Source organism: Mya arenaria, chromosome 13 (genome assembly GCF_026914265.1).
Source record: "Mya arenaria isolate MELC-2E11 chromosome 13, ASM2691426v1".
Taxonomy (NCBI): Eukaryota; Metazoa; Mollusca; class Bivalvia; order Myida; family Myidae; genus Mya; species Mya arenaria.
The window spans coordinates 51,951,868-51,966,288 of record NC_069134.1 but is presented as its reverse complement, the minus strand read 5'-3'; the positions used below and the strand labels follow the sequence as shown (position 1 = coordinate 51,966,288).

At 33.5% G+C, this 14,421-nt stretch overlaps 1 protein-coding gene across 6 annotated transcripts; it reads left to right on the top strand.

The window, feature by feature from the left end:
- Window positions 1-5,442: 5,442 nt before the first annotated feature.
- LOC128213080 (uncharacterized) lies at window positions 5,443-13,846 on the top strand. Of its 6 annotated transcripts, XR_008257676.1 has the most exons (12): window positions 5,443-5,464; window positions 6,336-6,367; window positions 7,044-7,214; window positions 8,188-8,520; window positions 8,942-9,042; window positions 9,746-9,983; window positions 10,314-10,618; window positions 10,897-11,161; window positions 11,324-11,581; window positions 12,164-12,256; window positions 12,463-12,660; window positions 12,759-13,844. XR_008257676.1 is itself a non-coding variant. In XM_052918599.1 (11 exons), exons 1-6 carry the CDS (start codon window positions 6,307-6,309, stop codon window positions 10,367-10,369), a joined length of 963 nt encoding a protein of 320 aa, XP_052774559.1. In that variant the 5' UTR covers window positions 5,471-6,306; the 3' UTR covers window positions 10,370-10,618; window positions 10,868-11,161; window positions 11,324-11,581; window positions 12,164-12,256; window positions 12,463-12,660; window positions 12,759-13,846. The 6 variants fall into 6 exon arrangements, 5 of the variants coding, with proteins under 5 accessions (XP_052774559.1, XP_052774557.1, XP_052774560.1 ...); XM_052918599.1 differs by lacking the exon at window positions 5,443-5,464 and having other exon boundaries at window positions 5,471-6,367; window positions 7,041-7,214; window positions 10,868-11,161; window positions 12,759-13,846; XM_052918597.1 differs by lacking the exon at window positions 5,443-5,464 and having other exon boundaries at window positions 5,471-6,367; window positions 7,041-7,214; window positions 12,759-13,845.
- The last annotated feature ends 575 nt before the right edge of the window (window positions 13,847-14,421 follow it).

Below are 14,421 nucleotides of genomic sequence, written 5' to 3'. Positions count from 1 at the left end.
CTGCGCATACGAATAATGAGTTTGAAAAAGGTTATTGATTAGATTAACAACTATTCTTTAAATCCTCTTTATTTAAATACGTCCGTTCACTATGATGGCAAATTTTTTGAGTGTTAAATAAGCAAGCTTCATCAAACTTTGCTATGGTTTTATTGACAAATTATCAACAATAACCTCAAGATACATTTGCAGTAAAAATGTGTAAATAAACAAACGGCTGTTCTTTTTAAGTGAAACCGATCAAATCTCTACCAAAAACAACAACACAAACATGCCTTTAAGCCTCAGTAACACATTACGGATTTATACTGCCGTCCTTCATATGACCATTCCCGATCAAAGTTTTCAGTTTGATCAAGATGATTGGTGAACATTTAAACTCAACATTAAAAATTGTAAAATAATCACAAAAACAATCAGATATATGTTAAGCAAGCGTCAAGATACAGGCATTGGTAACGAAATTAGTCCCGCTGTTATCTCTCATTAATCCGATGCTTATCCGAGTTGTATATTTCCAATGGTAAAACACGATTCGACAGAGACTAAACGGTGAACCTACTCTGAAGATATCCGTTTGAAAACCGTTTCCCTTGATGATTCGTGATGAAAAGGGTTTGGCAATACAACATTCCCCCAGAGCATGCCCGTTCGAAAGGACACCGTTCAGACATCAGAGCACATTGTTGCATTTTGATCCGATATAGCAGAATTTGTCTCGACATAGTCACGAGTGTTATCCGTTTAGACTGACTAAATTACTATTTCTTAAAATTTGCTTACGAATAGTCTAGAGCCTTATCTTTACCTAATCTGTTCTTTTCTACACTAAAATACAAAAAAATCTAGAGATGTGTATAGAATAAAACCAGATAATAGTTCACGTAGAACAAATCTTACTTAGATATCAAGGTTTTTGGTTTTGAAATGTTGATTGGACCATATAGCTGCATTTTGTATATATATATATATATATATATATATATGTTTTTAGATTTACCGACCAGATTTTCGAAATAGGATTCTTTAAATAGGGTTATGCCTTCTCTCTTTTATATGGACGTTCATTACACTTTGATGTTTCCGTAATAATACAAGTAATTTGCAATTAAGGTTGTTTTATGTACAAAAATGTACATAAAGGTTGAAATCGAATTCGGCATTGAATTATTTAAAATAACATAACAATGATAACCGACATTTGATGGGAAAACTTAACTACATATCAACGTTTAGTTATAAGTCCTACTTAAACTTTTGTAATGGTCACAAGTTAAAAATCTATTTGATAACACATACGACAAGGTGATCATACTGATAAAGGTGTAGACTTTGCAGCAGCAATAACTGCATGTAACTGGTAACAACCAGGAAGCCTTATTATCCTGATATTTGCTACGTTATCATTCTGTTTGATGGTTATAATTGAGTACAAATCAAAACTATATAAACGCATAATAAATTATTCATCTCACTTTGCTCGCAGCTTCGAGCGATCACTATCCATTGGGAGCTTGCTAATGACTGTCTCAATCATGGTGCCGCTTTGGTGTGTTGTATTGGTACTCGCCATTTCCGTTTACGCTAAAGGAGAATTGCTTGCAAATGACCACTCAGAGACGTGTAGGGTTGAGCCAGCAACACAACATGATGCTCAATTGATAGTTAAGGCTATTCGCGAAGGCAATAGTTTGATTTGGATTACAATTGACAACATCTACAAAATAACTTCCTTCAACGAAACAACAAACCTAGTTAATCCAAAACAGTGGGTCCTGACTACAGATGAACCACATAAACAACTTTTGTTGCTTTCACAGGACTTTATCCCGGTGTCCCTGTTGACTTTGTCATTCCGTGTTGTGAACATCACCATCAACACAGTAGCGATTCCGAGTGAATGCATCTTGAAGTTAAATGTGTCCGAACAAGAGCTTCTTTTATATCAACAAATAATTGGTAACATCTTTAACTCCTCAGTCGATCTCCCTGATACATCGGAAGTTTGTCTACAACATATTCGTGACAATGGAAATGGAAAAGCTGACATATATTACCGATGTTACGACGACTTCAAACACTACAAACTTGAAAAGGGACCATGGATGAATTGGATTGAATATATTCATATTATCTCTTCATTTATGATTACGAATTACATTTTATATCTTATCCTACAGGCGTTTGAAGCATTTTTAGTGAAAGAAACGTATGTTTTGAAATATGAAGACAGCGCAACCAGAGATATTAAAGTACCCAAAACGTGTCTTGTCGAAAAGCAGACCTACCCTTCAACCCTACTTTCGTTCATCCTCAATCGAGTAATTTGCTGCAGTTCGAATTTCGAAACAAGAAGCACAGCAAGTCTTGTAAGCGACATGTGCTATTGTTCTAAATGGCGAAAACGTAAAATACATATTTTTACGATGCTTTTTGGATGTTTTCAAACTTTTATCATGACTTTACCGTTTATACTTGCACACTCATTTGACAATGATTCTCTTTATGGTATTATCGAAACTGCAGCTACCGAAAGAAACCTGACAATACCCTTTTCGTATAAGCTCCAATCCGGTGATCCAGACCTGTTAAGTGATATTTTTATGCTGTATGTTGTTTCATTGGGTGTATTGTATGTGACGGTAATTTTCATTTTGATTTGCTTTTGTATGAGGGGTGAAACAATGTCGATTGACACTTTAAAGACAACCATACTACAAGAAATAAAAGTTCTTTCTCAATCAATGTATGAACAAAGCTGTAAAAAAACAGCTTTATATTTTCATTACACAGCTTTGCGATTTAAGAAAGGGAGGATACTTGCATGGATATTGTCTCCGTTATTTGTAACCTACATGGTCTTTGTATGGACTTTGAATATGCCAGTCGTCCACTTTGTATTCTCGTTGTTGAAAAACTCTTTATTTCATTTAAGTCGGATTGTTTGTCGACGTAATGACGATAAAAAAAGCAGTTTGACAGCTGTTGTGGTTGATGTCTTAGCTCTTGCAGTGATAAGCTTTGTTTGTGTGATTCCCTATTCGTATAGTGTTTATTTCTACGTTAAAGTAATCGCGTATGTGGCAATAGGTTTACAATTGAATTTTGACAGTGCAAACAAATACGCTGTGACTATCATTTTAGTTATTGTGTATAGTTATCATTGTTTTCATAGGGTTAGTGTGAGAACACTCAAATATAGCAATCTGATTCACGATCATCTTCAGAACAAGTTAAAAGGGCGAATAGAAATAGCGTTAAACATAACATCCAGTACAACGTCGAACCTATTGCACATTCAAAATGATCAACAAGAAGTGTTTCGTATCGGATTAGTCTGTACAAATTCGATCGGCAATCGTGATATAGGTTATCCTCCCGTTACAGAAGAAACACCAATTAATTTAAGCGCGAGGTTGCCACTTGTTTACTTTGTAGACAAGAGGCGGGGTTGTTTCTTTCTTCCTAGAAAATTTATAATTGAAGCTCTTGAGATCGAAGATGCCGTATCCCCCGGTGCATTGGGTTTGCAATATTGGAAAGCTTTCAAAGAATTTCTGCTATGTATTGCGATATTGTTCTTCGTTCTTGTCATTGTGTTTGCTCTCGGACAAAGCCTGACCCTTTCTGCAACAGGTCAAACTGCGTTTACTGTCGCCGGGGGAGTACTGCCGTTTTTACTCGAAAAACTTCACGCCAAATCCTCGTATACAAATGACAGTCAAAACACTGGATTAGATATTTGGAAATCTAAACTTGATTGTCTTCTTTCGTTGGATTTAGATTGGTCTTATTCTTTCGATACTGCAAATGATAAACATTCACCTAACAATATATAAAGTAACCGCTGATTAGCAACTATGAACAAATTGAACATCTGTTATAAAAGTTGTCATATTGTGCGAGTATTTATACGACAAAAAGGCTTAGTTTTTTGTCTGTATCTAATATCAGTTTTGTCCGTTTGAATTTATGAATTGTTGTTTCAGGGGTTAGGGGGAGGGGGGATTACTGCTTGTATAAAAGTGTATGGTCAACTTTATTATATTTTTGAAATGTATGTGTTTTCAATTGAGTTTATTATGTACATGTTTTTAATTTACACACATATAATTGTTAGAGTCATAAAAAGTAATTTAACTATTAGAATGAATGGACTTAGTGGATGCATAATTAATTTAATAATTGCAATAAATAGTTTTTTTAAGTCATAATGAATGATTAAATATATTTATGTAATTAGAGGTATTTCTGATATTATATGAATATGAATGTAAACAGTATGTGCAGAATGATTGTCATTTATGTATGTCAAATACTTCAAGGCATGCCTCATATTGATTGGTACATGGTGCTTATAGAACTGTTCTACTTGATTTGATTATGATGATTTTTAATAAACGGAAACATTTTTCTTTTGTTGTAAATTAACCATTTTTTGAAAATACGGCCCAAATCAGTTTGCTAGTTACGCAAATCTGTTTATGCTGGTTGTTTAAGTAAAAGGAGTATTTCGATCGTGATTTATCTTAACAATGATAATCATGTGACAAGTTGTTTTAGGTATACCCAAAACACTCAAAGCCGAGTTTAGGAAAACGGTATTACCCTTTACAGGATAAACCTTGAAATTTGAATGTATGTCGACTGAGAATTAGTGAAAGGACAGTTTTCTGTCCGAATCAGATCTCAGCCAGGTAAGTTCATATAACATCTGATTATAAAATAAAACGGACACTCATTATGTTTTACCCCCTCCACTTAAAAAAACCTCATCGATTTATACCCTGCTCGGATAACTTTATTTTATCAAGATGCCCTTAAGTGCGTTTTCGACGATAATTTGATCAAAAATAAAATACAATATTAAAACAGGGAATTTCTACGATTATGGTTCACTATTTAACCTCATTGTTAAATTAAACACGTTTGTTTTAATTCAAGTTGTGATGAGTCAATTGACTTCCATGCTAGTGTCAATATCAAAGGCCAATGACCTGGCATGACGCTGTATTCTGTATTTGTGCGTGTGGGTAGGACTCCCAATCCTTCGAAGAGGAAATGCTTCTAAAACTGACCTTCTAGTTACAAATATCTCCTATCCCACATTTACAACGTAGAGTTCCACCAGTGACCGATGTGGGAGCAGTGGTAACGCAACTCATCTCTTCATACTGTAAGACCATATTTAATATTCATTTCACATCTTTAGGACAGAAAGTGTGGAATATATGCAACTAATACAACACCAGTGATTTCCATTACAAGCTATATGCTTTTTTTAAGCTCATATTTCCTCGGTTTGGCAGAACTTAGGCGTTCCCATTCGGATCCTCGACGGTGAAAAATAATAAGAACAAATTTAATCATGGGAGACCACTGCGTTTAAGAGCTACAGTTAAGTCATACTTTATAATTAGATTGTTTAGTCACGTGATGTGGCGAAAATAAGAGGATGATGGCGGTATGTTTAACCTCTTACTAATCTGTATTTTTAATTAAATCTGGATTCCTTTCTTTATTTGTGTACATGACTAACGTTCTTATATCATAGTTGCTCCCAGCTGCGGATGTACATAGTTATCTATGTAAACATACATCACTAGATGACTTCGGAATGTAAATATTAAAGCAATGCTCATCGACCAACACTGTTGACATATTGAATCTGAAAGAAATAATAATAGTAACGTTTCTATAATGTTTCATGGTGATAATTACATTGCAAATATTAGAAATTTTTGTTTATGTATGTGGTACCATTCTGCGTTTCAGGTAATATGTATAAGGACAGTTGTTAAAGTTTACAAAATGGCGCAGTTTTCAACTTTACTCTGTAGAAAATACCCAATATTCTATAAATACTTTTACCGGGATACCATTTGTTTTCCTTATGTAGCTATCTGGGACAGACGTTAAGTGCTATAAAGTCTTGTTTATGATTGTGGTATCATTCTGCGTTTCAGGTTATGTGTATAGGGAAGACTGTTAAAGTTTACAAAAGAGCAGTTTTTAACTTTTAAATGTAGACCTTTTCAACTATTCTATTAATAATAGTAACGGGATACCATTGGTTTTGTTTATATAGCTATCTGGGACAGTCTTCAAGTGCTATAAAGTTTTGTTTATGATTATAACATTGCGTATATTAAAACGTTTTATGTACGTGGTAAGAGTCTCCGTTTAAGGTTATAAGTAAAATGAAAGAAAACTTTTCAAGTACACAAAAGGGCGCAGTTTTCAACTTTCAAAAATGTAGAAAATACCTTCTTTCCTATAAATAATAATATTATACATTAATAATTAATGGGATACCATTTGTTTTCTTTATATAGCTATCAGGGACAGGCGTCAAGCGGAAAACCTGGTGCGTATTTTTATTGATTTAACAACGAGACTTTTAAATATCATTATAAAATACTACATAAATGAATGAATAAATTAATTAATTAATAAATAAATGAATGAATGAACGAATTAATAAATGAATGATCGAACGGACGGACGGACGCACGCACAAACGAACGATCGAACGCAGGATGAATAAATAAATAAATAAATAAATAAATAAATAAATAAATAAATAAATAAATAAATAAATAAATAAATAAATAAATAAATAAATAAGTTAATCAATGGGTAAATAAATAAATCAATGGGTTAATAAATGAATGAATGAATGAATGAACGAACGCACGAACGAACGAACGAACGAACGCATACAAAAAATAATAAGATTCATTTTCAGTTATGACCAGTCTGATGAAGAGGACGAAGAGGAGTCTTTACGACTAATTAAACGTCCAAAAACAACAAGCCTATCAGATATGGACTTGTCAAAACATATAGCTTGTGTACTTATAATTAAAATCAACTAAAATATATAAAATTGAACTCGATTTTTCTAGTTTTATTTTGTTCGAAGTATTGTAGTCACATTGTCGTCTACGTACACTGCGGGCATTATATAAACATTTGCATAACAATTATTATTTAAATGCTTTCGAACGGTTACATATATGTTTTTGTATGTCCATAAGCAGAGGCGAAATCAAACCCACGAACTCCTTCGATCTCAATCCCCAAAAATGCCCTAACGCCGTTCTCGGAGTCTGGTTACGGTGCATCGAATTTCGGCATATCTCCCGGCACATTTTCCAAACAAGATTCATCTGTGGTTCAGCCTGCATCGAACGGGTACAGCTCGGGTATAGGTAAATGGTTATGTTTTTCAATACTTTTGTTTTGTTTATGTAAACAATGCCTGTCCGTAGTATTTATCATGAATTATGTTCACCGAAAGCCCTCCTAAAAATATCATTATGATCAGTTTATGTCTAAAATAAACACTGACTAGAACGACCATAATAATTGGACAAATATAAACGTTGCAATAAACTTCTTTCTATAATGGATGGAATAAATAATCAATCATAAAATTCAACAGCATATGTATTCATCAAAAAGTTACTCGAAAGCTGTGGCCATCCAAGAAACAAAAGGAACGGTATGCATCCAGAACAACCAAAACACCCTGAATTTATGAGAACGTTACAATAACATCCGATTAAGAGAGTGAACTAATTAAATTTCAAGATAGGTTACCACAGTTGTATAGATAAAGAGTTTTCAAGAAAAACGAGAACTACCTATTTATTAAACATTAATTGTGTTAGGTCATTCTAACACTGTTTGGGCCTGATCATTTAAAGAAGTTTTTACTAAAGAGTTACTTAAAATTGAAGGAAGAGATCGATCCAAAAGGCATTGCAGATATTTTGTTTCAAAAAGGTGTCGTTAGACGTCAGACTATGGAAAAATTAGGCGAAACAAAAAGCAGAGCCCAGCAAGCAGATATACTTATTAAAACTATAGCGAAATCTAAAATATCCAAGGATGTAAATGTTACTAGATATGTACTAGATGCATTCCCCGATGAAGGTCGTGAAGATCTGTTTGTCTCGTTTGAAGAAGAAATAGGTTAGAGTTACATATATTTAGCTTTGTTTGAGCAATTTAGCACAATAACTGACTGAAAAGGAATGTCCTACTATCAAACTATTAAACCTATATCGCCATTTTAATACTTCGAATTTAATCTCTTCTCTAGAATATAGTTGTATGCGTTTACTGTAGAATCAGACTTAAAAAGGCAAACACATACAAAAGTTTTTTTGTTCATTTCAGATACGTCCTATTCCAAAGATTTGCCTACATATTTTGATGTAAATGATATTGAAGAGAAATTCCTGCGCCATTGGAAGGACATAGAAGATGAAATTGATCCACTAGCGATCATTGATCAGCTTCTCGCAAAGTTTGTTCTCTCATTTGACGAACATGAAAATATCAAAAACATAGATTTTAAACCGGATAAAATGTTATGTCTATGCGAGTATGTCCTTCGAAAGCAATGGAAAGCATCTGGTGTATTTTGCCAAACCCTGAAGGAAGAGCCGATCTATTCACACATTGCGGATAAATTGATTTCAGAACATAGAGGTAGAAAAACGCCAAAAGGTAATAAAACGTTGATGCAATTTGGATTTTTTTTTAAATTAAAAAGATTATGAATACCTTAGACCTTGATGACATTGTTGATAAAATTGTCGTTTTTGTCTGCTAGGCTTTGATATAAATGCCTTTCAGCATATCAAATACCGTATAGACACGCTTCTATATTTTGATGTGAAGTACAATCCATTTTTGTATTTCTGTTTTGTTTGTAGAAGGAAGATCGAGCGAAAACATTGATTTTCGAGGAAGAGTAAAATTCATTCGACGACAAAATACACATGACATCGGAACGTTTAAATGCATCTGCTTGAAAGATCATTTTTGATTGTTTTAAATACTATGCAATAGTTGATTGCACGGAATGACATTGTTTTTTGATTCCACATATGTTTTCTTTACTTATTATTATACTTTGATTTTAAAGGTTATGGAGTGAGCGAAATAACATATGATTTGGGATCAAAAGAATTAGAAATGATGATAGTCGAAGACTATTCGGATGACGATGAACATCTGCATGCAGAGGTGAGTCTTTATTTGCAACATGGTATACGACCGATTTTCAATTATTTATCTAAAAAAATGCAATTCATTTCCGATGTTAAATCTGTGACAAACAGGGTAGAAGGATACAGAGTTAAATTGGAAAGAAATGTGCATAAAGCACAGTATTTCTACCTTATAGACTATAGCAGACCACAGTTAATCTTTTAGCATTCACCAATCATTTAATGTGTCTGCGCTTTCTGCTATAACATACAAGGTTAAAATCTTGTTATAAGTAACTATTATTTCTCATGAATGCATTATTCAGTAAGTAGTTAAAGGTTTATCATTCAAAAAGTATGTTTGTTATATATGTATATATATATTGATTTTGAATAAGAGTGTCTTAAGTCAAGAAGAGAAAGATGAATGAACGATTGATTTACTGTGTCATTGTTACATTGCGTGCACTAGCATTTAAACAACGAATGGTGATTACAATGTTACACATATTTAGTTTATAATTTATTTTGTAGGTATTTTGGATTACTAAAAACAACAAGCAATGAAGCAATTTAAATAGACTAGGATTCAATAATTCTCAGACAAAACTGTTTTGATAATAATGTGTTTACACATCTTGTTTGGGCGACACCTTAAAGAACTTTCTAAAATGTTTTTGATTTGATTTTACAATCCTCATAAGTGAGTATCTAATACATGATATATATGGATTTCACAGGCGATGGACTTAGGATTTGAAGTAGAAGAAGTCAAGTTCCCAAGCATCAATATAAAACTTTCTAGTCTTTCATGCCAATCACAAGCTGAATTTCTTCGGCGTTTGAAAGAATCTAATGAATTTGTTGGCAAGATTTTAAAGGCTGTTTTAAAGAAGAAGCATTTGAAGAAATTGCGAGAAGCTAAGGTTTCCAAAATACCGTTTAGATTAACTTTACAGTGGCCAAAACCAGATCAGGGTATTTCTAGTTTTTCATTCAAACTCAAATTAAAACTTTTTAGGCGTGCAGTTATTTACGTTCTTTAATTAGAAATGTAACCGTGATTCTTCTTTTATTTGTAAGAAATTGAAATTAATATCTTTTCATAAAGAAATTGTATTCAAAGATACTCTCGTTTGTGTTTTTAAAAACACTTATTGTGATTTTTAATTTGTGTATTGTTTCAATATAAAACATAACATAGAAGAATACTATTTTTAAAACATTTGTTAACTTATATGATTGAAGATTAATTTGATGTGTTAAAATGTTTTATTTTTTATTGATATGCAATGTTATGTATTTCAGTTAAGTGCTTATGCATCCTGAAAAAGAGCACATTGTTGAACACTTTACAAAGATAGAAGGGAGCCTAAAGCATGCTGATGAAATCTCAAGAGCCTTTGGTGCATTCGAAGAATTTCCAGAAGAAAAAAGAAACGAATTATTGAGTATGAAAACTAACGAAAATCACAGTAAAGCAGATGCGCTTCTGCGAACGATTTTAGACGGTAACACAACATATCTATGTCTACTGGAAAGGGAACTAAGGAATCATGGCTATAACGATCTTCTCAAGGATATTACCTCCCCTGCTCAACAATTACAAACAGGTTAAATATCTATTTACAATATGCATTATAAGACCATTAACTAATTGAAAGAGATTGGGACTGGTAAGGTGGATGTATTTTTTACTGTCTCACACCCAAGAAGTCGAGAACAGCTTTTTCTTGGTTTAACTTGCACAATTTAAATCCAACGGGTTCGACAGACGGACTAGAGTGTGATAAATCTCTATTTACAAACGTACTTCTTTATACTTTTTGAAAGTGTATAAGTGTAATGAATGTATTTTATAGGTATCAAGGAAACTGTATTAATATTGCAGATAAGATTTCAGTAGAGTATCTTGAAAGTCATAAAGGGTTGCTTTTAGAAGAAATTGAACCAAGAAGATTTTTAGGGATAGTAGCTGGCTTAGAGGGTTCAGATGAAGTCGTGGAGACGATAATGAACAAGAGTTTGTTGAGACGACAAAGGTGCAACGCGCTTATTGAGTTCATAAAGAAAAAGAATGCAATGAATGTCTTTGTTCAGGAGCTTAAAAATATCGGTCGCTGAGAAATTCACAGTCCAGAAGATTGACTCGCAAAGTAAGTTCAGTCCCTTAATTGAAATTTTAACTTTACTAAATTATGTACTTGAATACAGTATATGCATTTGCAGGTACATGTTTTATCTATGTAATATATTGTTTTACGTGCAATACATTAATGTATTCCGGTTCGAATTATGCAATTAACTTTGCTTTTCAGGAAGGAGAGAAGCCATTATTTTTTCATCGAAAGACATTGTCAATGAAATCGAACCGAGTCGATATAAAACATATTTCAGATCTTTTGAAAGTAGCCATTCAATGGACGATACATGTAGCCGCCAAAGCCGACGAGAGCGTTCTTTGTTTTTCTTGAAATGTCTAACGAAAGGATCCGACGAATTAATTAGTGACTTTATCAGCGCCATGGAAATACTAGGTTATGACAGTTTGCTACAAACGATTAAAGAACGTGCAGGTATGTATTGTAATTTAACTCAATATGACTTAATCATGCAGCGAAAGTTGTCAAAGTAGTCGTGGGAAGCATCAGTACCGTCGTTCAAAACATTTAACTTTGACTATACCTCAACAACTCGTTTGAGATATGCCCGTGGATCTTAATGATATGTGTATCGACGCGATTTACTTCAACATATATCGTGTAATAACCCTTTACGAACTGAGAAAATTGGATAAGTGTTGATATCGGCTTGCCGGTCAGCCCATTAAAATTCATTTTTGAAAAGGGAAAAATCGTTGAATAGTTTGTACGTTTCATCGTCAGCGGCGATGGCGTTGTCGTTGTCGACAAACATGATAGCGTTGACTTTAACATCTATGCCATTACTATCAACCTTCGTACGCATATCGCTATGACAATGCAAATGTTTATAGACGTCTCAACCTTTCGCTGTATGTCAAGTAATGCCTTTTTAATAAACTGTTAAAAAGTCGTTTTAGCGCTCTTTTTTGTTTAATTTCCAACATATCATGATCACTTGCACAACTTAAATCAAAGCTGCATGAATTCAATTTGCAATGAAAATGCGTATTTCAGAACAATACAAGGATTGTCCAAGACTTGCTCAAAGCATGCGTGGAAACAGTAACATAGTTGCATGTGGAAATATAACTGTCCTTTATAACGAAGGTATGCTTTGGTAATGTATTCACATAACTGTTAATTTATAATTGAATTTTAAAGGCCTAAACGTACATTTCATAATGCGGAATACAGTAATTTTCATTCCACCAAGATAAAGCAATAGCACTTCTTTACAACTGCGAAACTTGTGTTTTATTAAGTCTATGCCCAAACCGTACACTGTATTCTAAACATTATTTTGTAAATAACAGAAACAGAACAGAACTGTCCATTCAAAATCTATGTGGATTTAAAAGCAAATCTGACGGAAAGTGGTGACGAAAGTAGCGAACATGAACATGATGAGGAAGATTTCCCGTCAAAAATCACAAGGATTAAAGATTGGGTTATTAAACAAATACAAGAGAGAAAACGTAAACACGAAGATACTAGTGGAGAGGAACCTTTGGGTAAGTTAAGGGATCTTATTTGCTATTTATTTTGGTCGGTTTTTGTGCAGTTTTTAAATTTTAAACCGATTGACATGCATTTATTTAATATTTTACAGATGATATTTCTATGAAAAAGAAGAAAGACGACACTGATAGCTCGACATTTCGCAGGAAGTCATTCAAACAGCCAGAGCTGATGAGGGTTGCGATCACTTTACTTCAGTAAGCTCCCCTAAAGCATACCAATCTTCACGGCATAGTTCAGGGAGAACATATCCTACTAAATATGAGGATATATCACCTCCATCGTCGCCAGCATCTGGGACAGGCAAATGCCATCAACTGTTTAGAGCCCGGTATTCTTTCAACGCAATGCAGATACCATTAGGTCGACGGAGAAAATCACTATCCGATGGCGCTTCGAACTACTCATCAATTCCATCGTCAACTGAATCGCCGAGTTCGCCAGCACCACTGAGTTTATCATCCCCGTCCGTGACGCCTGTTACTGTTCAAAGGCGTCGCGATATAGGGTCACTGTTAATGTCACTTATATACATATACGATATGCTTGGCCTAAACAAAAAATAGAACTGTTTGTACAGAAATAATGACGATGTGAACTTTAAGTGCAGTTAATACTACAGCAACAGAAAACACGGTTTTAAAAATTGTTTGTTTTAAGTTGTAATTTGTCAACGATTTACTGTTGATGTGAAAGAATAACATATTGTAATACAATGAGGTTTAATGACGTTTGCATAAAGCTTATATGAGTGGTTCTATTTCTGTTTTCTTATCTCCACATACCATACACATTTTTTGTGTTCTAATTAAAGGTACCTGATTCGATACATGTACAAATGCGCAGCTTTTTACTGGATGTAATATGTGTTAATGTTTTCTTCTCAGTACTTGACAGATCCTCTTATTGTTCATTCTATTTTGTCTGATTTTAAACCCATCGGAAGTATGCGCGTTTATTTATAAAGCGACATACTTCTGGACTTTTATAAGTATTTATTTGAACATTTTTTAATTTCATTTATTGATTCGAACTTTTACTCTTATGGTATTTAATTGTACATTTGTTTATAATTGATTTGGATACGACAAGGTAAATTAAACATACAATGATTGCCTTTGATTTTGATTTGCAATAAAATCTTGACTTTAAAGATTATACATTTTATTTAGTTGTCGGTGTTATCGTCGTAGTTACCAATAAACTGTTTAACAGTTTCAGATATTATAGTATTTTAGAGACACATGCAAGCACCCTACATTTTGAACACCAGCCTTATCACCCGCTTTCCGTACTGTCGAGTTTTTCCCCCTTTGATTATAGAAATTACAATGAATTGGTCTTGTCTGATCAATATTTTAAGAAGCTCTTGTCCAATCAGTGCCAAATTTGGTCAGAATGTGTATGGGAACAATATCTTGAACAAGTTTGTAAACAAGCCATATCACTTGAAGTTGAGACACACAAGAGTTATCGCCCTTTAATTTTATAAATTAACTATAATCAGTCTTGTCCCATCAATTACTGTAGAAGCCTTTTTCCAATCATCACATAATTTGTTGAGAATGTGTATGGGTGTCTTGGTCAGTTTTGATAAAATTAAGAGGGGAGGAGTATTTTGTGACAGTTGTCACTCTTGTTAATTCTGATATTAACTGAGTGACAGCTCTAATTTATATTATCAATTCTATCACTTTGTCCTAGGGTAAATGAACATAATTTTGTTGAAAGTTATGATATTAATAGCAAGGTTG